The following is a 23,383-nucleotide window of genomic DNA, read 5'->3' as shown; positions in this document are numbered from 1 at the left end:
AAAAAAAAAAAAAAAAAGAAATACTACAGAGAAAAAAATTTAGGACAAGGTTCAGACCAACATTGCAGGCTGTTTACACTAGAATTATTCCAGTTCCTTGTAATAAATATTCATTATTTGGGCCTGCCAGCTTTTTCATACCTGGGGCAAAAGAAAAAAAAAATCCCTATTTCTAAAAAAAAGTCCCATGTGATTGGATTGTGTACACAGCCTTGTAAGTTTGGAAACCAGAATACATGTTAGAGTTTGTAATTGTTCCTTTTTGATGATTTCCTAAATATATTGCTTCCACTTAGAGAGTTCTTTGAACCCAGAGACGATGTATGTTTAACCCTTCAGAATATTTTATACCTTGAGATAAGGCTGAGAACATGATAAGCACCAAGTAACTTATTTGTTAAATGTATAAATAAATGTCAGAGGTCAGCAAATTATCTATATTCCTTCAAATCTCGGGTTTTAGAATAATATATATATGGCTAAAGACCACTTACCCATGTGTATATAAATGGACCTTGTATCCATCATTTCCACACACTCCTGTAAGATTTTGAGTTGACTTCTCACAACATACCTCATGGTACATTCAGCAAATAAAAATTCCTTTCAGTAAGGGTGTGTAAGAAGCTTAATCACTAAAGCAAAAAGTTTTAGTCATTCATCAAGTACTAATTTTAGACTATGCTATGGTTCATTTAATTAACCTCCTATCCATTTTCTGGTTTCTGAGGGAAGATACCATAGTTGAGCAAATTTCCATCAATAGAAACATTCCATTTTAGCTCTGATGAGTTCGATACCAACTAACTACCTTACTTGACCTTGTTTCATGTGCTCAACATCTGAACTTTAATATCTCCAGCAACTCAGGTTATACTCTATTTGGATTTACCTGTTCGTTGCTCAGGTAAGAGTTTTTGGGAGTTTCAGACCTTGCTTCTGTCCTGCTCAAGTCAAGGATTTACCACTGAGTACTGAACCCACCCCGCATGCAAGGTGTTCTTAAAAGATTCTGTCGATAATCTTAAATCTCACCTTTCTGTCGTGAGAAAGGGTGTCTCTGATGGCCAAGCTGAAGATAACCAGACTCTGGTTATAACTTTAAAAAAAAAATTTTTTTTTAACGTTTATTTCTGAGAGGAGAGAGAGAGAGAGAGCGTGAGCATGGAAGGGCAGAGAGAGAGGGAGACACAGAACTCGAAGCAAGCTCCAGGCTCCAAGCTGTCAGCACAGAGCCCTGTGCGGGGCTCCAACTCACAGACTCATGGACCATGAGATCATGACCTGAGCCGAAGTTGGCCGCCCAACCAACTGAGCCACCCAGACACCCCTGGTTATAACTTTTCTCAGCAATGCGTGTAACTAAACACCTTTGTGGATCACGAAAGTAACGTGGGAACTGTTTTCAGGGCAGTCAGTGCATCTTCTGTCGCTAAAGACTCTTCCAAACAGGAGCGACATTGTGTGTGAGCAAGTGCCAAGGTTTTTCATGGAGATTCCACTTCCCTTTCTAGTACTGTACTTCATCTCTACTTTGGAAGCCTCAACCAATATTTTTCTGGTCTCACGGTGTACCTAGAACGACACTTACCATCACTGTGCCCGCAGAACATCCGAGAGGATGTTTGAGTCAGTCTGTCGCATTTGACGTAATTAAATACCCGTGAAAAATGAAATGTTCCAACTGTGACTTGTCATTATTTACTGTTTTCACATCAGAATACATTTTAGAATCCTAAAATAAGAAAATGTAAAATCTCACCCCTCTTTTGTTTCCCAACGGTGTAATACTTACCAGTTCAGTCTCATGCTTGGAGTCACTTTCCTTATCCCTGTAATTGGGTAGAGAGCCAAGGGTCATGCTGCATAATTGGATGGAAAATGAAAGAGTTTGGGAACCTCAGTGGGGACCTAAGGAGGGAGTATATGTCATCAGTTTAATATTTTTTTTTAATGTGTTCCAGAAAGCAAATTTTGAATTTGTTACTCAGCTCGTTATATTTGCATTTTCAGGAGTCAGAGAGAAATCCGTTTGTATTTTGGGAACATACCATATTATGGGCGATTTTGGCATCCTCTTGTACTCCTTATATTGCAATGAGCAGCTTCGATGATTATAAGGTAATAATGAAAACTTCATTACTTTGTATAACTAGAAGGTGAAGGTGAAAGTCCTTCCACAAGGCTTTTATACAAGCCTTTTCACAAGGCTATTTATACATTTCTTAAATGCTTATTTATTTTTGAGAGAGAGAGCATACGAGCAGGGGAGGGGCAGAGAGAGAGGGAGACAGAGGATCCAAAACGGGCTCCATGCTGACAGCGGAGAGCCCGATGTAGGGCTTGAACTCATGAACCGTGAGATCGTGACGTGAGCTGAAGTCGGATGCTTCACCGACTGAGCTACCCAGGTACCACCCTCCCGTCCATTTATACATGCTTCATAGAGCAGCCAATTCAGCAATAAATCCTAAGATACAAAAATTTTTTTTGATGTCTTTATAAATGCAGAGATAAATAAAGAGGTTACAGATAGAGAAGATTCTAAAAGTTGCAAGGATGTGTAGCACCTAGAATAGACCAAATAAATTTGAAAAAGAAAAAACAGGGGCACCTGGGTGGCGCAGTCGGTTAAGCGTCCAACTTCAGCCAGGTCACGATCTCGCGGTCCGTGAGTTCAAGCCCCGCGTCGGGCTCTGGGCTGATGGCTCGGAGCCTGGAGCCTGTTTCCGATTCTGTGTCTCCCTCTCTCTCTGCCCCTCCCCCGTTCATGCTCTGTCTCTCTCTGTCCCAAAAATAAATAAACGTTGAAAAAAAAAAAAAAAGAAAAAACAAAGTTGGAAGGGTTGTGTTTCTGCCCTCAAGGCTTACTACAAAGTTATAGGAGTGAAGAATGTGTTGTATTTATTTAGGATAGTCATATAGGCGTAGGAAACAAAATAGACATTTCAGAGATTATCAGTTGATTTTCAGTAAAATCTGCCAGAGAATTCAGCTAATTGTACCAGAACGACTTGATATTGGTATGAGGAAAAAAAATAGTGTTCTCAACACTCACCCCCCACCATACACAGATTTTATTTGAAATGAATCGTCGGTTTTGTGGTAAGCAATTATTTCTTGCTTAGATCGGGGCAGAATGAGCATGTATACCGTAAAGGAAAATGAGAACTTGAAATTCGTCAAAGTTAAAACCTTTTGCTCTTTGTAAAGCACCAATGAGAAAATAAAAAGCCTCAGGCTGGGAAGAAAAAATATCCACAAGACTCGTACATCTAACAAAAGATTTGTATCGCACATAAACGAAAATTGGAGGGTTGCATGGTCCCTGCACAAGGAAAAGACAAAAATTTGTGAAGCATTCCATATTAAAAAAAAAAAATTTTTTTGTACTAAGAGATAAAGAACTCTTACAGCTCAGTAGTAAAAGATAGCCTAAATTTTAAAGATGGGCAAAATATTTGAACAAATACTTCACTGAAGATATGTGGAAGGAAAGTGCTCCCATGAAAAGATGGCTAATATCATGGGGAATCAGGAAAAGAGCCCCCATGAGATAGCTCTACACACGAACAAAAATGAGTAAATGAACATGACCGAAAATACCACGTTTGGGAGGATATGGAGAAACTGGAACTGTAATGCGTCATCGGCAGGAACATAAAATGCACAGTCACTTTGCTAAGCCATTCGGCGCTGTCGTACAAAGTGAAAAATACACTTAATGGTGTGGCCCGGAACGTCTCTCCTAAGTATTTACCTGGGAGAAAAGAAAACCTCTTTCCACATACAGACGGGTACATTCACGTTCTTGGCAGCTTTATTCATGATAGCCAACTCTCTGAAACAGCCCAGATTTCCATCAAGCTGTGAATTGATAGAAATCCTTGGGTGGCCAGACCAGGGGATGTTACTGAGCAGTACAAAAGAAGGAACATCTGATAAATGCATCAGCATGCATACGGGTCACAACCATTACACTGAGGCAATGAAGACAGGAAAGAGTAAATACTGAATGATTTCATTTATATGAAATTCTCGGAAAGGTAAAATAAATTCACAGTGACAGAAAGGAGACCTGTGGTTTCTTGTAACCCCTGATAAAGGCTATTAACTGCAAAGGAGCATGGGAAATTGGGGGGGGGGGGTAATGTAAATGCTCTATACTCTGATTATGATTGTGATACAGGAATCCATACATGTGTCAAACCCCACGCAACTGAATACTTCATAGAGACATTTTTTATGGTTTCAAAATCACATTTCAAAAAAGTTAGAGAGAATTGAAATAAAGGAACATGGTATGTTGAAAACGTGAAAACAAAAAAAATTTAATGTTTAACTGACTATACATTTCCATTCACAGACACTCTTTCGTTAATTGCCATGAATTTTTGATATATCTACAGATATTTGTTGGTTTTTTTTTTAATTTTTTTTTCAACGTTTTTTATTTATTTTTGGGACAGAGAGAGACAAAGCATGAACGGGGGAGGGGCAGAGAGAGAGGGAGACACAGAATCGCAAACAGGCTCCAGGCTCCGAGCCATCAGCCCAGAGCCTGACGCAGGGCTCGAACTCACAGACCGCGAGATCGTGACCTGGCTGAAGTCGGACGCTTAACCGACTGTGCCACCCAGGCGCCCCAAGATATTTGGAGCATCTTTTAAGATGAAGACTGACTCAGTAGTTCTGGAGTAGAGACAGATTTTGAGTGGCAGTCATGGGGGGATGGATTCATATGACTCATCAACCCAGGCCAACTCGCGTTAGCTTTACTTGCAAATCTCCATAGAATGTCTTTTAGTGTCTCCATTTTTGTAACTTGACTGCACAGAGTGACCCTGCATAAGGATCTTGATCTGTTCCTCTCCAAAATGATTCTGTTGTCCAAGGGAAGGGAGCGCTGGCTGTCCTGTTCTCTTCCTAGTGTAGAACCTCCGGGGAATCTTGGGAAACACCATTTGCTGGCCTGAGGTGACTGTCAGGCATCTTGTACTTAACATTGTCCTAACTTAAAATGACTCCCAGGGGCACCTGGGTGGCTCAGTCAGTTAAGCCTTAGACTCTTGGTATCGGCTCAGGTCCTGATCTCCCGTTTCGTGGGATGGAGCCCCACATCGGGCTCTGCCCTGAACAGAGCCTGCTTGGGATTCAATCTCTCTCTCTCTCTCTCTCTCTCTCTCCCCCTCTCAAAATAAATAAATAAACTTTAAAAAAAAAAAAATGCCTCCCGTAGGAACTGCGGACATTTTCTTTCTCTGGTCTGTGAAACGCCTCAATCCCACCATGTTCCTCCCAACCCTTTGGCCACTGTCTGTCTCCTTTGGAACTCCTCATTCTTCTCCATTGTCTCTAAAATCTGAACTCCTTACATCTCAGTCCTAGGCTCTCTCATCATTCTTGATGTCATTCTGTCCTAGGCAAACTCATCTAACCTTATGGCTTCAAACCCCTTTGACCTACCCATCACTCAACAGACTTGATCTCTAATTTCTTTCTTCTTCTTCTTCTTTTTTTTTTTTTTTTTTTTTTTTATCTTATTTTGAGAGAGAGAGAGAGAGTGTGCCTGTGCGGGGGTGGGGGAAGGGGACAGAAAGAAGAGAGAGAATCCCAAGCAGGCCCAGTGCCGTCAGCACAGAGCCCAGCGCAGGGCCAGTCCCACCGCCGTAGGATCATGACCGGAGCCGAAATCAAGAGTCAGACGCTTAACTGACGGAGTCACCCAGGCGCCCCGAGATCTCTAATTTCTCATGTTACCTCCAGTGCGGATCCAAACTCCCTTCTCCGGGGTTGCCACTGGGGGAATCACAGACTCTCCAACTTAGCCACATCTCCAAAGCTGAATTTATGATCTTGTTGAACGGGTACCCCCTTTCCGCATTTCCTGCCCTCTAGAGCTGGCAGTGCTGGGCACTCACTCGGTCAGTAAACCTAAAACCACCATTCACCCCTCTCCGGGCTTCACCACAGATCCGTCCATCGCCAAATCCTTTTCAGTCGTGCCAACTGACTGGGCCGGTGCTCAGAGGTTTTGACCCGCATCCTTAGGTCAAATTCCATCTCTGACAGGGGCCTATTTTAGCCAACCAGAGACCATCAGCAAATGAACTATTTTTGAAAGAGAAGAAACGTATTCAAAATTGCTTAACGGTTTATTATGATTGCTTCATTGGTGCCCAACCCCTCATCACTTGATAAGTCGTTTTAAAATATGTAATTTAGCATGCTTATTCAGAGACGGGCAGGAATGCAAGACACGTAGTATTTACGAACGTAATAATATTCATGCACGTGTGCATAAATAGTTGGATGGGTAATAAATATTTGAATGTGTGCTATGCCAAAACTACCCTAATGTATCCTTTAGTTAGAATGAAAGGAATAAAGCCATTTCATATGTATATAAGGTACATATCGTGTTATGTATTTATGTATAATTGTAAATAAAACATAGTATTTTACGTATAATCTTTGTATGTATATAGACCTGTGTAGAGAGAGACAGCACAAGACTTCACAGTGAGTCAAAGCAGAATCACCCTGATGGAAGGCTAGCTGCTTAAATAAACCACCCTGTTCCCATAGATTGTTAATCACTGTTTTGTTTACTGCAGTGTTAATACCTTAATGACACTGAGACCTTCTTACACGTATTTCCACTGGGTGCGTGACGAACGCCAATATTGTTCACGAAAGCAACAAATTGACCATCTGTGTTTGGAACTATCCGTATCCCTTGGTCCCCATAATGCTTCTGGCCAGGATGCAGAATTATTACAAAGGAAAATTCTGATCAAATGTTTTCTTACATAATCCACGTTTTCTGAAAGCTCCAACTGAACTAACACTTTGTGTCTTTGCTGTTTTGTAATCAGAACAAAGCTCAGTCCCAGCTCCGGATTTCGGGCCTCTTCCCTTCTGCTTATTGGCTTGGGCAGGCGCTGGTGGATGTCCCGATGTACTTCCTGATCTTACTGCTTATGTATTTATTAGACTACGGCTTAAACTTCGAAGAGTCTGCGTTTGTAACTGTAAATCAGACTATACAAGTAAGTGACGATATTCATAGAACAAATACCGTTGAATGATTTCATGAAAAAAATTGAAGATGCAAATGATATTTGTATTGTCATAAATTAAATCGCTCTAAAACTCTGTGCTACAGCACTCTTTTGGCTCCTGATGGGTTTCTCGGATGGCATTTGCCTTTGACTGAATGTCACATTCCTGTTGATTTCAGATCCCCTGTTCTATTGGCTATGCCTTCTCACTTATCTTCTTGACATACGTGATTTCGTTCATTTTTCGCAAGGGGAGGAAAAATAGTGGCATTTGGTCTTTTTCCTTCTTTATGGTAAGTATATTTTTTGTGTACAATTCTGAGCCAGTACTTAAAGTTTGCCCTCAGTAGAATGATAAATTAATATCATAATCTAAAATATTTTGTTTTCCTTATGCATGATCCTTTTCAAACTCTGCATGTTTTTCCTCTTCCTAATTTCTACCCTTGTCTCTCTCTCTCTCTCTCTCTCTTTTTAATGTTTATTTATTTTTGAGAGAGAGCAGGGGGAGGGTGGCAGAGAGAGAGGGAGACACAGAATCCAAAGCAGGCTCCAGGCTCCACGCCGTCAGCACAGAGCCCAACACGGGGCTCGAACTCACAAACCGTGAGATCGTAACCTGAGCCGAAGTCAAGACGCTTAACCAACTGAGCCACGCAGGCACCCCTACCCGCAGGCACCCCTACCCTCCTCTCTTTTAAAAGTAGCCAAATTGTTTCTAGAACCATAAAGTATTTGCTAGAAGGAAACCAGGAACCCATTTGTATCTTCTTTACTGAAAAACAAAGAAGCCCACAGACCTCCACTAGATTACGAATGTTGTTGCTAGCCTGGTTAAAACTAGAAACTACTTCTCCAAATTCTACTAGAATTAATGCCACAAAAGCAACACTTATTTTATCTAAATTAGGAAGGAAAAGTACATGTTATCTCCTATTACCTATTCTATTTTCCTGTCATTCTGGCTGCCAAAAAGTAAATTATTAATTCAACAAATACTAGTTGACTTCAGGACACCTGGGTAGCTCAGTCAGTTAAGCGTCCTATTCTTGATTTCGGCTCAGGTCATGATCTCACAGTTCGTGAATTTGAGCCAAATGTCAGGCTCTGCACTAAGAGTGCAGAGCCTGCTTAGGATTCTCGGTCTCTCTTTCTCTCTCTGCCCCTCCCCTGCTCACTCTCTCTATCTCAAAATAAATAAATCAGCTTTAAAAAAAATGCGTATTAGTTGCCTTCCAACAATATGTCAAAAAGTAAGACTGATAATAAATAAAAAATAGTTTCAACCCTGAAAGGGCACTCAGAGGGTAAAAGAGAAGTAAACAGCCACTTACGAGAACAAAGTGACAAGGAAAAGATGATCTCTTTTTTTTTTAATTTACAAATTTTCATTTATTGCCTTTTTTTAGGGTTTTCGTAATAACCACTGTTGACAAAATTCCAAGGTATTTTAAAGGAATTCATATTTTGTCTATTTCATGATGGGCATAGGTCTGTTAAATGAGCACTAAAATCCTTGGCATTAGCTACAATCAGATGACAAACAGCAGCTCAGACTTCTCTTACTCTACTAAAGATGATCTCTTTTTAAAAGATTGCCTCTATGAAAACCAGAGAAGGGAAAGATTAACTCATGAAAACGAGAGCAGAAATTTCCTTTAGGAATGGAAACCTGGAGAGTAAGATTTTACTAGCTGAAGAAGAATGATGCGGTGAAGAAAGAGAAACCCAGAGGGGAGAAAGTCCAGGCTTAGCCTAAGAACTGGTAATAATCTGGTTTAGGGAAGGGAAGAAAACACCGCGCAGCATGGGCGTGGCCTTAGTTATGGTAAAAGTATTGGTTGGAACCATGCTAGCCTTTGGTGATGTGCTCCAGAATTGATTCTACAGGCTGTGGGAAGCTATGGAAGCTTCTAGTGTAGACATGAAACGTGATCCGAAATATACTTTTAGGAGGAACATGCCCAGTGCCATAGAAACGGTAGCTTGTAACACAAAGAAGCCGGAAGTACAAAAACTTTTAGGGAACTTTTATCATTGCAGTGTTCTGGAAGAAAAAGTCTGAATGTCTCTGTTGGACCTCTCACCATCTCTTATCCCTGAATTCTACTGAATTCTCCTGAAGCCACTCTGGGTTTTGCTGTGCCTCTGTTTCTCCATCAGTATAACTAACAGAAGTCTCTCTCTCTCTTTCTGTTGTTGTTATGTCATTCCTACTAGATAGCAGTTTGTGTTCCCCATGATCATTGCTTTTCTACCCGTTTTACCTCCGAAAAGAAGGCCAACTTTTTTCCTTTTCCGTAACGAAAATATTCCATACGTTAGATTTATCCAGTCGTGTCTCACTCATGATACTCTAGGTGAACGGAATTTGGCTAAGTCACTAAGAGAACAGGTCAGTAGCAATAATGCTGATTTCAGTTGGGTTTCTGAAGCTGGGGCTGAAATTAGGGTTATCTTCAAGATGAGCCATCTCAATTTGGAATCTATGTTGAAATTCAAAGTGTTAATATGCATGTCTGTTATCTTCTTTAGATCGCCACCTTCTCTTTGTTTTTATTTATGCTATTGGATTACTTTGGATATGGTGTGCTGTATTACATCACCTTTTTAATACCACAAGCCACCTTAATTGGCTGCATGTTCTTGTTTCTTTATGTAAGTAGTGCCACCATCTGTCCCAGTGTCCTGGAACTCTTGGCCAATTGTGAATGCTATGCTGGGGGTTGGGGTTCTACATCATGTTGAGTATACATGACATTGAAATATTTCTACCGCATGGATACCAGTTGAATTCCTCCCAGATAGGCCCATGTGCTCCAGCTGAACTGCATTAGAAAACCTGCCCCTGGTCCGTGCATGGGGAGGGGGGGTAACAGGTGGTGGGAAACAGAGCAGTCTCTACGGACTCGTAGGCATGCTCAGCTTTAGAAGAAGGCAAATGAAATACCCCCGATCTTTGGGATCTTGCGATTCTCGAGAGGCACTCCATAGGAATAAAATCCTTTTCTTCTAGCTAATCGACTTCTACAAAAGGAAGAAAGATACAGTGCATGCGTGAAGATGGGGAAAGGGAAGGGAAGAGAATGGGAGGGGAGGGGAGGGGAGGGGAGGAGAGGGGAGGGGAGGGGAGGGGAAGGGAGCGGGAGGGGAGGGGCTTATGAAGTATCAACGAGCACAGGAAGGTGTGTGAAGCTCTGCGGGATAAGGATAAACCCTGTTTCTCTCTCCTTCCTTGGAGAGGCTAACACATGCCCAAGTTCCTCTCACCAGGTGGTGAGTACTTGCTAAATCCTATTGCTTCAAATAAAAACACAGTGCCTCTTAGACCTTGGGAGGAAGGAATACAACCCTTTGATACACATTTTGGAAGGGACACCTACCCAATCCTCATGGTGAAATCAGGGGACATACCTGTAGGGCTGTTCAGTGGGCCAATTCACGTTTATATGGATAAAAATGCACAAAACCAAAAACCTTCCTATGTAATACCATTGTTTTTCCGTTTGCAGCAAGTCGAGTCTTCTCTTTGGACTCAAGAACCAACAAGTGCAGAGCCATTTCTGGTATTCTTAATTGTAAGAACACACCTGTCTTTCAAAATTGTTGTCTTTTCCTATACGAACCATTTTAATTCCTGTATACAGGGTGAAGCTTTTTATTAAGGTAGATATATGGGTATGTGTAGCCCATGGAGATAAAATATTAGTAAAATATGGAACAAATTTTTCTATAAAGACTCACTAATTAGATAATATGCTTCCCAAATTTTGAAAACACTATACCAGTATTTAGACGAAATGACATAAAGTCATGGTATTACCTAATTGTATTTGCTTCTAATGTTTCCATAAACAAGATTGAAAATGAACTTCATAGTGGCACGATTTGACAAATAGATTATTGGAAATTTGAAATGGTTTTTCCAACCATACCTTTGGAGAAGTCCGACCATTCCTAGTTCACTTCTGATGTGAAACATTTCTCTTTGAGTGCTTCTAACCATGCATCTCTCTCTTTATTCCTAGCCTTTCCTTCATTTTATCATCTTCCTTTTTATTCTTCGGTGTCTGGAATGGAAGTTCGGAAAGACGTCAATGAGGAAAGATCCTTTCTTTAGGTTGGGAGAAATCAAATTGGATTCTTTCATTTCAGTTATCAGTGGTTAATTTTTTTCATGCATAAAGTAACGATTTAGCGAAGAACGGCCAAGTCCTGGAACAGGCTGGGGTCGCAGCTATATGCCAAGACAAAATATAGAGATCTGAGTACCTAAATCAGAGGATTATAAGTAGAGGAGGAAAAGAGATCTGAAACACTCACTGTTAAGGGCTCTGTCTGACATGATGTGAAGTAGAGAGGGTGGGGAAAGTTATACGCTGCTAGTTCAGGTTTTTTTGTTTGCTTTTTAATGTTTATTTCTTTATTTTGAGAGAGAGAAACAGAGAGACAGAGACAACGAGCAGGGGAGGGGCAGAGGGTGAGAGGGAGAGAGAACCCCAAGTAGGATCTGCACTGTCAGCACAGAGCTCGATGCAGGATTCAAACTCATGAACCAGCGAGATCATGACCTGAACTGAAATCAGAAGCCAGGTGCTTAACCACCCGAGCCACCCAGGGGCTCCGCCGCTGGTTCAGTTTAAACAACAATCAGTTTAAATAGATTGGTAGTTGAAGGAATGCTACCAGTCTAGGGAGGAAGACTAGAATGATGAATAAGCCAAAGACCGCAATAATTATGCTCTTTTCCTGTGGTGCCGAGAAGCCCAGCTGGTAGATGACAGACTGGTCAGGTCATAATGGGACTTAGAAGCTGAGATTATCTTTTTGTGGCATACAAGGACACGTCCATAAGCATCTTATTCCCTGTCTTCCATGCCACCTTGGTTTCATCTTTAACTATGACAGACAGTTGAGTGGGTGACTCACAAGGTAAAAGATGACCTTTAGGAAATCTAAGGTCGAGGCACCTGGGTGGCCCTGTCAGTTAAGCATCCCACTTTGCTTTGGCTCAGGTCACGATCTCATGGTTCATGAGTTCGAGCCCCGACTAGGGCTCTGCACAGATAACATGGAGCCTGCTTGGGATTCTGTCTCTCCCTCTCTCTCTGCCCCTCCCCCGCTCATGCTCTCTCTCAAAATAAATAATAAATAAATATACTTTAAAAAAAAAAGAAATCTAAGATCGGTATGTGGGATTAGGGCAGAGGTAAGAGAGACTAAAATGACATAACTAGCTAGCTAGCTGGCTAGCTATGAAGGACCAGACTTAAAATAGAGAAGAAAGTGAATCTGGCAAATATTCCCAAGAAATGGCCAGGCTCAGTAGGAGACCAAGCATCGAACTTGTATTTTCTGAGACCATCCTGACTCCAAGTATGTCAACTCATTCTCCCCATGGAAATGCAATAATGCCAACAGGGAGGTGGTGGTAAAGATAGGGTTTCTAGAAAAATTGCATCACTAAACTAGGATACTAAAGTCCTATGTTAGACAATAGATACTAAGTTGCCCAGCGATAATGAAAAAATAACGTCCCATAGTTAAGTAGAGCGAAAGACACGTGAGAAGCAATGGTCACTAAATATAGCAGTACCATGGACAGGAATAAGGTGAGGAAGGGCGGAGGAGGCATGGTACTAAAGGAGAGTGTGACAATTTATTACGTACCCAGCCTCCTACTCAAAGCATCAGGTTTAAAGAATGCAGTATTGTGAATACAAGAATGAAGCTGCCAATCAGTGATTAATGGGTGGCTTTCGACTCTAGAATTTCTCCAAGAAGTCACAACGTGTATCAAAATCCAGAAGATCCAGAAGGGGAGGATGAAGATGTCCAAATGGAAAGAGTGAGAACAGCAGATGCCTTGAATTCCACGAACGTCGATGAGGTAAAACATACGTGGTAATGATTCCGTCGAAACCACAAACATTTGTCAGTCAAAGTGGTCAGGCTACGAGTCTAATGCTCATAGAATTTTGAGTGTCTCTAATACATACAGGCAAAGACCACAACTCCAGTTTAGGAAGTGGTCATATGATTACATCTAAAGAAGCAGATTAAGAGTCATGTCACCTCAGTTTGTCATTCACGGTTTAAAGAACAAGTAGAGAACAATTAAAATTGCAAAAGCCAAGAAAGACCTAGTGAACTTTAGAACCGGAATAAAGCGATAGGGTGGCAATGCTTCTTGGAGAAAGTGCACGGTGCGGACTTCAAGGCAAAGTCTGGTCCACAGCTTGTTGTTTTGCATGTTTAAGGACGACTCAGTACTTCCCCAAGTTTCTTTGCTCCTGTTCTGCACAAAATAACGTGCTGCTGAGTAACTGCCTTTGTCAGGGGTTAACGTGACCAAAAATAAGGACTAGGATTGGAAAATGGCCAGTAAACATGTCACCTAGGAGAAGGTCTTCTGTGATGCCTGGCTTGTGCCATGAGGCACCAACTCAGTGGGGAGACAGAGTTTCTTCAAAGTTAACGGAGAGAATTAAGGCCTGATGTGATTTATTTGTTATTTACAGAGACCGGTCATTATTGCCAGCTGTCTACGCAAGGAGTATGCAGAGAAGAGGAAGCACTGCTTTTCCAAGAGGAAGAAGAAAATCGCCACGAGAAATGTCTCTTTCTGTGTTAGAAAAGGTTTGCCCCCAATGGCTCATCCCCTGTTGGCTTGGGGCCCTCATTAGCTTTATGGTTCCTCATGAGAATCTGATGCATCACCTCTTGCGTTCACACACAGACTCATCAGCAGGTGACTGTGACAGCTCCTTTGACCTGTTCCATTTCTAAGTGAAATCAATTAACTCACCCCACGGATGGGGCACAGTCACAGCTACATGGAAACCATGAGCAGTCTATTCAAACGAACCACTGGAGCTGTGACATTTCTATGTAATGAACATGATTGATTTCCTAGTGTTCTTCTTCACAAGAGAACTAACTGGGGTTGTACCCATCCAGTCAGAAGGTTTGACCAGCAGCTGTCAGATGACCTCATTTTGTGTCATTATCATGGAGTGCTTAGGGTCGCAGGAGACAAGAGTATGACACGCTGGTTTCCAGGAGTGGCTTTACCCCTTCCTATCAGTGTGACCGTGGGCAGCTAACCTAATCTCTGGGAGCCGGCCCCAGATACGTAAGAAGGGATTATGGTAACAACTTCTCAGGGTTGACAAGTCCATGAGATACTGTGTATAAAGCACATAGCACGATACTTGTCACATGGCAAGTCTTCAGACTCTGTTACATTTTTTTTTAATTTTTTTGTTTATTTATTTTGAGAGAGAAAGTCAATATTAAGTGTAACCATTTTTTTTCAGGTGAGGTTTTAGGATTATTAGGACACAATGGAGCTGGTAAAAGTACATCCATTAAGGTGATAACTGGAGACACAAAACCAACTGCTGGACAGGTAAGTGAATTAGGCTAATAATTTACATTAATTTTAATACATATTATAGTTATAATTATGATATACTTTAATGTATCATATTTTAATATAATTAAATGGTTATATATCACATATAATTATAATGTATTATGTTTTATATAATTATAATATGTTATAATTATAATATAATTATGCTAATAAATTTATAAGATGTTGGGGCGCGTGGGTGGCTCAGTCGATTAAGTATCCGACTTTGGCTTGGGTCACGATCTCGTGAGTTCGAGCCCCGCATCACGCTCCGTGCTGATGGCTCAGAGCCTGGAGCCTGCTGTAGATTCTGTGTCTCCCTCTCTATCTGCCCTCCCCCTGCTTGCCTTCTGTCTCTCTCTCCCAAAAATAATTTTTTTTTTAATTTATAAGATGTTAAAACTTTGTAAACAGCAAATATCATTTAATTTTGATTTTAATTTTTTTTAATTTATAAGATGTTAAAGCTTTGTAAACAGCAAATATCATTTAATCATTAGATGATTGAAGTAAAGTAGCAGAATAATACATTCACAAATTAACGTGTTCATACACAGAAAAATTAATCGCTGCCAGGGAGCAATTACTTATGCCTTCAAAGACATTTAGAGGGAATGTTCAGTATCCGATCAGAATCCGTACAAGTCTTATTTACAATACCATAAAACACACGCATTTGCACTTTGTTTTTCTTGACAAACTATTTGCTTCCATTTACTAACAGTGAGTGCAGTGTAACGCGTTACTTTTTTGTTTTAGAGTTTTAAAATTTTTATGTATTTATTTTTCATGTTTTATTTATTTTTGAGAGAGCACGAGCAGGGGAGGGGCAGAGAGAGGGAGACAGAGGATCCCAAGAGGGCTCTGCGCTGACAGCAGTGAGCCTGATGTGGGGCTTGAGCCCACAAACCACGAGATCATGACCTTAGCCCAAGTCAGATGCCCAACCGGCTGAGCCATCCGAGGTGACCCTGTTTTAGACTTTTTTAAATTGAAATATAGTAGACATACAGGATTTGCACATTCAATGAACATTGTTTTCCCTGCATGTAATGCTTTAACATCGAATTAAAATGTTAAAAAAAAAAAACACCTTTATTAAGCAATTATATTCATTGTCCTACACAACGTGCTTGGACACTGGAATGTATATTTTTGTACAGATCCACTATTTCTTGGGAGTATTTGTAAGGAATGGCTCAAAGTTGAGGGATGTGAAGTCAACTTGAATTGTACATGCAATTGAACCGTATAAAGTGGTCTGAAAAAACAAAGGGGCTCAGATTTATCAAAGAGAGAGACAACATTTCCCCCCAAACTCCTTGGCAGAAAAAAAGAAAACTTTAAGAGCTCGCTCCTTTGGAAAGTATGTCCGGGGTTGTGGAGAACAGAATATAATGCAGAGGTCTAGGGGATTGCACCGTGGGAAAGGGGTTGGTGGTCAGCCTGGAGGGAAAAGACCTCCTGTAAAGTGATTGACAACCCACTAAAGACGGAAGAGAAAACATATCCACAATCCCTCTGAAGCCGAGCTGAGAGCAGGTGTCTGTGAAGGGGGCCACTCAGGGAGGTTGGTGGCTTGGTCAACTCTAACTGGATTCCTTCAGTTGAGACCACCCTTCAGTTCAGTCACCACCTGGACCCTGCATCATTATTTTATTTCTCATCACACATGAGTACAAAAGGAGGAAGTAACTGCTCATAGATACATGGCGATGAAATATTTTCAAAGGTAGGTACGTTCTGGGGCACCTGGCTGGCTCAGTCGGTAGAGCGTGCAACTCTTGATCTCAGGTTGTGAGTTCGAGCCCCACGTTGGGTGTAGAGATTACTTAAAAAGGATAGGTGCGCCTGGGTGGCTCAGTTAAGCATCCGACTCTTGATTTCAGCTCAGGTCATGATCCCGCGGTTCATGGGTTCGAGCTCCACATCAGACTCTGTGCTGACAGTGCGGAACCTGCCTGGGATTCTTTCTCCCTCTCTCTCTGCCCCTTCCCTGCTCTCGCTCTCCCGCGCTCTCCAAATAAATAAATAAACTTTAAAAAGTATAATAAAATAAAATCCTGAGAATAGAACATACTAAGCATTTTTTTTTAAAGTAAGATCTGAGTTACAAAGTCAGCTATTTGGGTGTCATGAAATTAGCTGTCATCAGATCAGCCAGTGTGATCTTTATAAACAATGTCATTGTCCTACTTAAATATTTTCAACAACCTCTTACTGCACTAAGGCTGAAGGACACCCCCCCCACCCCGGACCCCCCACCTGCTGGCAGCTGCAGGGACCTATCATCATGTTCCTTCTCCATTCGCCTTTCTTTGCTTTCTCACTCGGCCCCAGGCCCCCAGCTTTGTCTAGGGTCGAAGAACGTATCAAGCTTCATTATGGCGCAGGGCTTTGCTCTGGCTCTTTCCTCTGCTCCAGATTCCTTTCCTCTGGGCTTTTCCATGGCAGGTGCCCTCTTGCTCTCCCCCCACAATGGCCCCTCAGCAAACAGGCTTTCTCTGATGACCCTACCTACTCATCTCCGCTGGTATTCCCCAACCCAGCTTCCGGACTGCTCCCACTACGGTACCCCTCACGAGCTACCTGTATTCCATCCATTCATTTTGCTACTTCTTTATTGCCCGATTCACTTGGTAGAAGGAAAACCCCCAAAATAAGAGGGGCGCTGGCTGTTACATGGGTGGCTCTCAAAAAACATTGGATCACGGATCCAATAGTGAGTAATTAAATTCACCAATTCATATACTTTCTTCCTGACTGCGACGAGGAAATTGTATATAAACTGTTGGCCACGATGGCAAGACGGTCCCGTTGGTGAGATTTTTGATTTTTCGGCTCCGGTTAGGTGGGGCACTCACTTGTTTTCATGGGCTTGCTCTCTGATGACCTTTCTTCAATGCAGATTGATGACAGATTGGTCAACCCGATTAGGACTTAGAGAGTCTCTAGTTTTTCTAGGTTTGTAAGAGAAAGATGCCATTGAAATATGCAGGGGAAGCAAACAAACCCAGAGGGCAGGCTCTGAGCGTGAACTTTCCTCTGCAGGTGCTACTAAAAGGGAGCCGTGAAGAGGACTCCCTGGGTTTCCTAGGGTACTGTCCTCAGGAGAACGTGCTGTGGCCCAACCTGACCACGAAGGAGCACTTGGAGGTGTTCGCTGCTGTGAAAGGGCTCAGGAAAGCCGATGCGGCAGTCACCATCACAAGGTAGATGGGAGCCACAGGTGTTCTATGCCTGAGGGCGCGGGACATTTGGGAGTGACGAGCTTCACTGTCATTCTGGATGGAAGACTCCTCTCTCGAGAGGAAGAGAGAGAGGGAGAGCGAGAGGGAGAGCGAGCAATCAACCCCTGACCCAGACCACACTGGGTAGATTCCCCACTAGAAACCTGTTGCCTGTATTTCAAAGTGTTCATTTTCTTCTCATACTGAATATGAAAATTAAAAAGTAACCATCAGTGAAAGTTACCAAAAATACTAAAATTAAGCATAGGGCACCTGCCTCAGTTAAGCGCCCAACTTCGGCTCAGATCATGATCTCACGTTCGTGACTTTGAGCCTTGTATCAGTCTCTGCTGACAGCACAGATCCTGCTTAGGCTTCTCTCTCTTTCTCTCTCTCTCTCTCTCTCTCTCAAAAATAAATAAACATTTTTTGGGGGCGCCTGGGTGGCTCAGTTGGTTGAGCGTCCGACTTCAGCTCAGGTAATGATCTCCCAGCTCGTGGGTTCGAGCCCCCCATCAGGCTCTGTGCTGACAGCTCAGAGCCGGGACCCTGCTTCGGATTCTGCGCCTCCCTCTCTCTCTGCCCCAACCCACTCACATTCTGTCTCTGTCTCTCTCAAAAATAGATAAACATTTAAAAAATTTTTTTTAATAAATATTTTTTAAAAAGCAAAATATAAGTACAATTCAGTATAAAGTATTTATTTTGGCACAACTATTTAGAAATCATGAAATGTGCTTCTATTCTTTTAAAAGAGAAAACTATCTCTCTGAGGGGATCAGACCAACCAGTTTAAAAATGCCTGGCACGTAGGGCCGCCTGAGTGGCTCAGTCGGTTGGGCATCCGACTTCGGCTCAGGTCATGATCTCACGGTCTGTGAGTTCGAGCCCCGCGTCAGGCTCTGTGCTGATGGCTCAGAGCCTGGAGCGTGCTGCAGATTCCGTGTCTCCCTCTCTCTCTCTGCCTCTCCCCCTGCTCACACTCTGGGCCTCTCTCTCTCTCTCTCTCTCTCTCTCTCTCTCAGAAATAAATTAAAACATTTTTAAAAATTTAAAAAAAAAGAAAAGATCGCCTGGCGTCTATTTTCAGAACCGCATTTCTGAGCTCCGCTCTGCATCCTTGGGCTGCGGGTCTGCCCTCCTTCCAACTTCCTCACTGTGATGCCTCATCGTGTTTCCCTCCTTCAGGCTGGTGGATGCACTCAAGCTTCAGGACCAGCTGAAGCTGCCCGTGAGGACCTTATCCGAGGGAATAAAGAGGAAGGTAAGAGGGGGGGCTCAGCGTTCCTCTGCGCACCCCACATGTCGGCCCCAGACACGCTGTTCCTCTCGTTCCAGCTGTGCTTCGCGCTGAGCATCCTGGGAAACCCATCGGTGGTGCTTCTGGATGAGCCGTCCACGGGGATGGACCCCGAGGGGCAGCAGCACATGTGGTGAGGGGGCACGACCCCGTCGGGGCCAGCTCCAGTGCCCCATAGGAAATCTGTGAATTGCTTTCCTGCTGTAAGAATGGCCCCTTAAACTGTCTCTTAAAGGAGACACCTCTCAGGATCATTAGAGCCACCGATATTTGGCAAACCAAAAAGGAAACCTCTCCCCAATGATAGTCCATCACTGAAGAAAGAGTAGGCATCGTTGATCGCCACGGTGATAACCACGCCAAGCTGGTGTTTTAGAGCAAGGGCCCAGTATTAGGTTGTCGAGGTGGGATCGGGTCCTCCGTGTCACCTTGTATATTTCTTAGGAATGTATTTTCTCCTACGAGGCTGTGACACCTCTGTTGCTGGATTCTCCCTGCTCCTTCGCGCAGCCTTTTCGTAACCAGTCTCCTGCTCAGCATTTCTCTTTCAGTGCCACCTCGTGATCGACACGGTATTCTGTGCCCGCTCCTCTTCCAACGCCTGGCTCCCCCCTCCCCTCCTCCCACCTGCCTCCCCACCCCCACCCCCCCATACGGGTCCCTCCCTTGCTTAAGCTCTTTTTGCAAATGACTCAACCTTCGTGCCAGTTACAAATTCTTCTCTCTGCCCACTTACGATTAACGAAAAGCCTTTCCCATTGCACATGGTCCTTTGACGATGCAGGCAGGCAATCCGGGCCACCTTTAAGAACACGGAGAGAGGCGCCCTCCTGACGACCCACTACATGGCAGAGGCGGAGGCCGTGTGTGACCGCGTGGCCATCATGGTGTCCGGAAGGCTGAGGTGGGTGCCCGTCCACCCCTGCGCTGGGCGCCCAGGTGCACAGCCGGAGGAGTCTGTGGACAGAGGGAGGTCTCCGTGCAGCTGTAGCTGCTGCATCTGGGTCCACCAGTGAGGTCCTTTGGACACCAAGGGTCTCAAGCGTGGTGTTCTCTGTCCCGTTCCCCTTTCTCTTACGACCTCATCCTCCTCCAACCTCCAGGTGTATCGGTTCCATCCAGCACCTGAAGAGCAAATTTGGCAAGAATTACCTGCTGGAGATGAAAGTGAAGGCCCTCGAGCAAAGGGAAAGCCTCCACCGCGAAATCCTGAGGGTTTTCCCCCAGGCTGCTCGGCTGGAAAGGTAAAGCTGGGCGCTTGCTGGTTTCGATCTGATACCAAACTTTTCCTTGCCGGTTTCATTGATTTATGGCCCTCGGAGTCCACAGTGAGCCCCAAAGGAAACCTCAAAGAAGTTATTTGCTGGACACCCAAGAACCTAAATTGGAGAAGAGAAGAGCTGGTGTAAAATCAGAGGGACTAAGTGCTAAGTGCCCGGTACTGTCCTGATCTTGCGTTATTCTACTTCATCCTCCCCGAGACTTGCCAAGGAAGACACCGTTTTTCCATTTTTCCTGGGATGGTTTCAAAAGAGCATTGTGAGAGTCTGGCCACTACAAGGACCTTAATGAGTGGAATTGATTGTTACCTTTAAGGATAGGAAACTGAGGGGCGCCTGGGTGGCTCAGGGTTAAGCATCCGACTTCGACTCGGCTCATGATCTCACCGTCCATGGGTTCGAGCCCCATGTCGGGTTTTGCGCTGACAGCTCAGAGCCTGGAGCCTGCTTCGGATTCTGTGTCTCCCTCTGTCTCTGCCCCTCCCCTGCTTTCTCTCTCTCTCTCTCTCTCTGTCTCTCTGTCTTTCAAAAATAAATGCACATTAAAAAAAAAAGAATAGGAAACTGATAAGTGAGGTCACATGACAGCTAACAAGTGGCACAAGAATATAAACCTAATTATTTCACTTCAAATCTATTTTATAAACAGTCTAGTAATGGCACAGTTCTCAGGAGCATAATACAGTAAAAATCAAGAGATTAACTTTAGGGGCATTTTTATCAGCTAGACTTGATGACAGAAGACAGATGATTTAGGAGTTGGGGGAGAAAACAGGAAAGGGTGATAAGTCACAACAATACGGTGGGAAAAAGCGAGCTAATAGCATTAGCTATTAAAAATTAAAAATTTTTAAATATTTATTTTGAGAGAGAGAGAGAGAGGGAGCCACAGAATCCAAAGCAGGCTCCAGGCTCCGAGCTGTCAGCACAGAGCCCCACGCAGGGCTCGAACTCGCGAACCGTGAGATCATGCCCTGAGCCGAGGTCGGACGCTCAACCAGGTGCCCCGCGCAAATAGTATCTTAACAAAATGAAATCTAAATCCTCCTGATTTTCAAATGGTAAAAAGACAAGTGTTCGTCTGAGAAACAAATTATTTTTAAAAAATGCGATTCAATTCAATTTCGATTATATTTTCAGTTTTATATTCAGGATTCAATTATATTATCCCAAATTAGGAGAGCATGGGGCAAGGTCAGAGAGAGATGAGTTCTCTGGAGAAAAGACCCAGAGTCCCCACGTGAATTGGATGATGTCAAGCAACTACCAGGCGTCAGTCCCTGGCTGGAAGGTGATATTTGAGGAGCCAGTGTTCAGCTGAAAAGATAAGGTGACAGGTGACTCTGACACATGTCCACGTTTTACCTGCACTGCACCTCTTATCTCAGAAGCCAAGGGCACGATCCCCTCCTGCCTCCCAGTTGTCCTTGTGGACGGCCTCAGCCTGGGCATTTCGCTGGCCCAAACTGACTCTTAGGAGGACAGCGACCGGAGAGAGGGTCGCAGCCAGCTTGCACCTGCGCAGGTGGTACCAGCCTCAGCCCCGCCCCTCTCCCCCCAGGTTCTCTTCGGTGATGGTCTATAAAGTGCCAGTGGAAGATGTTCGACCTTTAGCACGAGCTTTCTTCATGTTAGAGAAGGGTAAGAGTGATACACTTTGAAAGAAGATCCCCTGGAAAGCAGGTAATTCCAAATCCTAGATGAATCCATCGGCACGACAAGAACGGAATGTGACCTAAGGTGTTAGTTTTCAAAGTTCAAATCTCCAGCTGAATCTTACGGGCACGGGATGAAAGAGGTGGACAGATTCTCTGTGTGTTGGGTGTTGGAGGAGGGGCAGGGGGTTAATGGGAGTGATTTTACCTTTGGTGGGGTTTTTCTGTGTGTGTATACACACACACACACACACACACACACACAGGAACAACCTAAGGCAAAATTCAGTTGTGTATGCATTCAAGGAGGATGTTTTCTTTGGGAACATTGATGCATGCATATTTACAATTCAATTTTTATATGGACTTACATCTTATTTTATTGCCTTAGGCTGGGTATTAAGAAACTGGCTCCTGTCTGGTCATTAGAACAATCTTCCCTTGTCTGTTGCACTTCAAAAGTGACCACGCTGCGTCTGTCATCACTGCGCCATGTTTTTCTTGCCATCAGAGCTCATTAGCTCTGCTTCTCTGAACTGTGCTAGCCGCAACTCCCTCCCTCTGCTCTTTGCATTGTCACGGCTCAGTGATCTTTTTGCTGGCTTGCCACCTTCCCTAGGGAAGACATTTAAGGCTCCTGGTTCGAGAAGACTTTTTTTACTCCTGCCGATAACATTCATGGTCACGGCAGTGCCCCCTTTCCATCCTCCGAGCTGAGGACCCCAACTCTCTGGACCATGTGTTTGCGCAGTCGCTTCCGGATCGACACTGGGGCCAATACTGGCCTGGAGGTTCTGCTGGTGACCTATTTCCAGTCTACTGCCCTCCCATCGGGGCTGGGACTAGTCCCATTTTGGTTAAGGACAAGGGTTTTCAACTCAATTAGGCGCAAGCTGTCACTGGAGAGAGAGGCCCACAAAAGATATCTGCTCCCCAGAAACCTTCAAACATCTTTCCATATCATCTTTTGATGCTTCCCTTTGCCAAATGTGTCTTCCTTCCACTTCTTCCTGTGCTGAGTGTGCAAAAGCCTTGGATCACACACAGGGAAGGAGGCCTTTGCAGCACCGTTTCCTCCATTAAACAGACATTGCGAACACTGCTAAATGAGCATTGCGTGAGCACTTTTCTCCCCAGACCCAAGTGAATGCATTGGTGTATTTTATTTTTAATTTTTTGTTAATGTTTATTTTTGAGAGAGAGAGAGAGTGCGAGCGGGGGAGGAGCGGAGAGAGAGAGGGAGACATAGAATCCAAAGCAGGCTCCAGGCTCCGAGCTGTCGGCACAGAGCCCGACGCGGGGCTCGAACCCACAAGCCACCAGATCGTGACCTGAGCTGAAGTCGGACACTCAGCCGACTGAGCCACCCAGGCGCCCCAGCATTGGCGTATTTTTAACTGAATGCAATCCTTAAACTAGGAACATTGTCATTGAAAC

The 23,383-nt window shown here is 43.6% G+C and overlaps 1 protein-coding gene across 5 annotated transcripts in view; it reads left to right on the top strand.

The window, feature by feature from the left end:
* LOC121015340 (ABC-type organic anion transporter ABCA8-like) overlaps positions 1-23,383 on the top strand; it is a 61,326-nt gene that overhangs the window by 36,618 nt on the left and 1,325 nt on the right. For 2 of the 5 annotated variants that reach the window (XM_040452208.1, XM_040452211.1), the window contains 15 exons: positions 2,014-2,121; positions 6,879-7,052; positions 7,244-7,357; positions 9,600-9,722; positions 10,577-10,642; positions 11,093-11,184; positions 12,834-12,954; positions 13,586-13,703; positions 14,384-14,475; positions 17,533-17,693; positions 18,900-18,975; positions 19,050-19,144; positions 19,796-19,915; positions 20,115-20,255; positions 21,853-21,932. In XM_040452208.1, the coding sequence (XP_040308142.1) occupies positions 2,014-2,121; positions 6,879-7,052; positions 7,244-7,357; positions 9,600-9,722; positions 10,577-10,642; positions 11,093-11,184; positions 12,834-12,954; positions 13,586-13,703; positions 14,384-14,475; positions 17,533-17,693; positions 18,900-18,975; positions 19,050-19,144; positions 19,796-19,915; positions 20,115-20,255; positions 21,853-21,932 (1,681 nt within the window). Of the gene's footprint in view, positions 1-2,013; positions 2,122-6,878; positions 7,053-7,243; positions 7,358-9,599; positions 9,723-10,576; positions 10,643-11,092; positions 11,185-12,833; positions 12,955-13,585; positions 13,704-14,383; positions 14,476-17,532; positions 17,694-18,899; positions 18,976-19,049; positions 19,145-19,795; positions 19,916-20,114; positions 20,256-20,340; positions 20,450-21,852; positions 21,933-23,383 lie in introns of all 5 variants that reach the window. The other 3 variants (XR_005783771.1, XM_040452209.1, XM_040452210.1) reach the window with 3 other exon arrangements.

This window comes from Herpailurus yagouaroundi, unplaced genomic scaffold (genome assembly GCF_014898765.1).
Source record: "Herpailurus yagouaroundi ecotype Mexico unplaced genomic scaffold, PumYag 206, whole genome shotgun sequence".
Classification (NCBI taxonomy): domain Eukaryota; kingdom Metazoa; phylum Chordata; class Mammalia; order Carnivora; family Felidae; genus Herpailurus; species Herpailurus yagouaroundi.
This window is presented reverse-complemented; position numbering and strand designations above follow the sequence as displayed.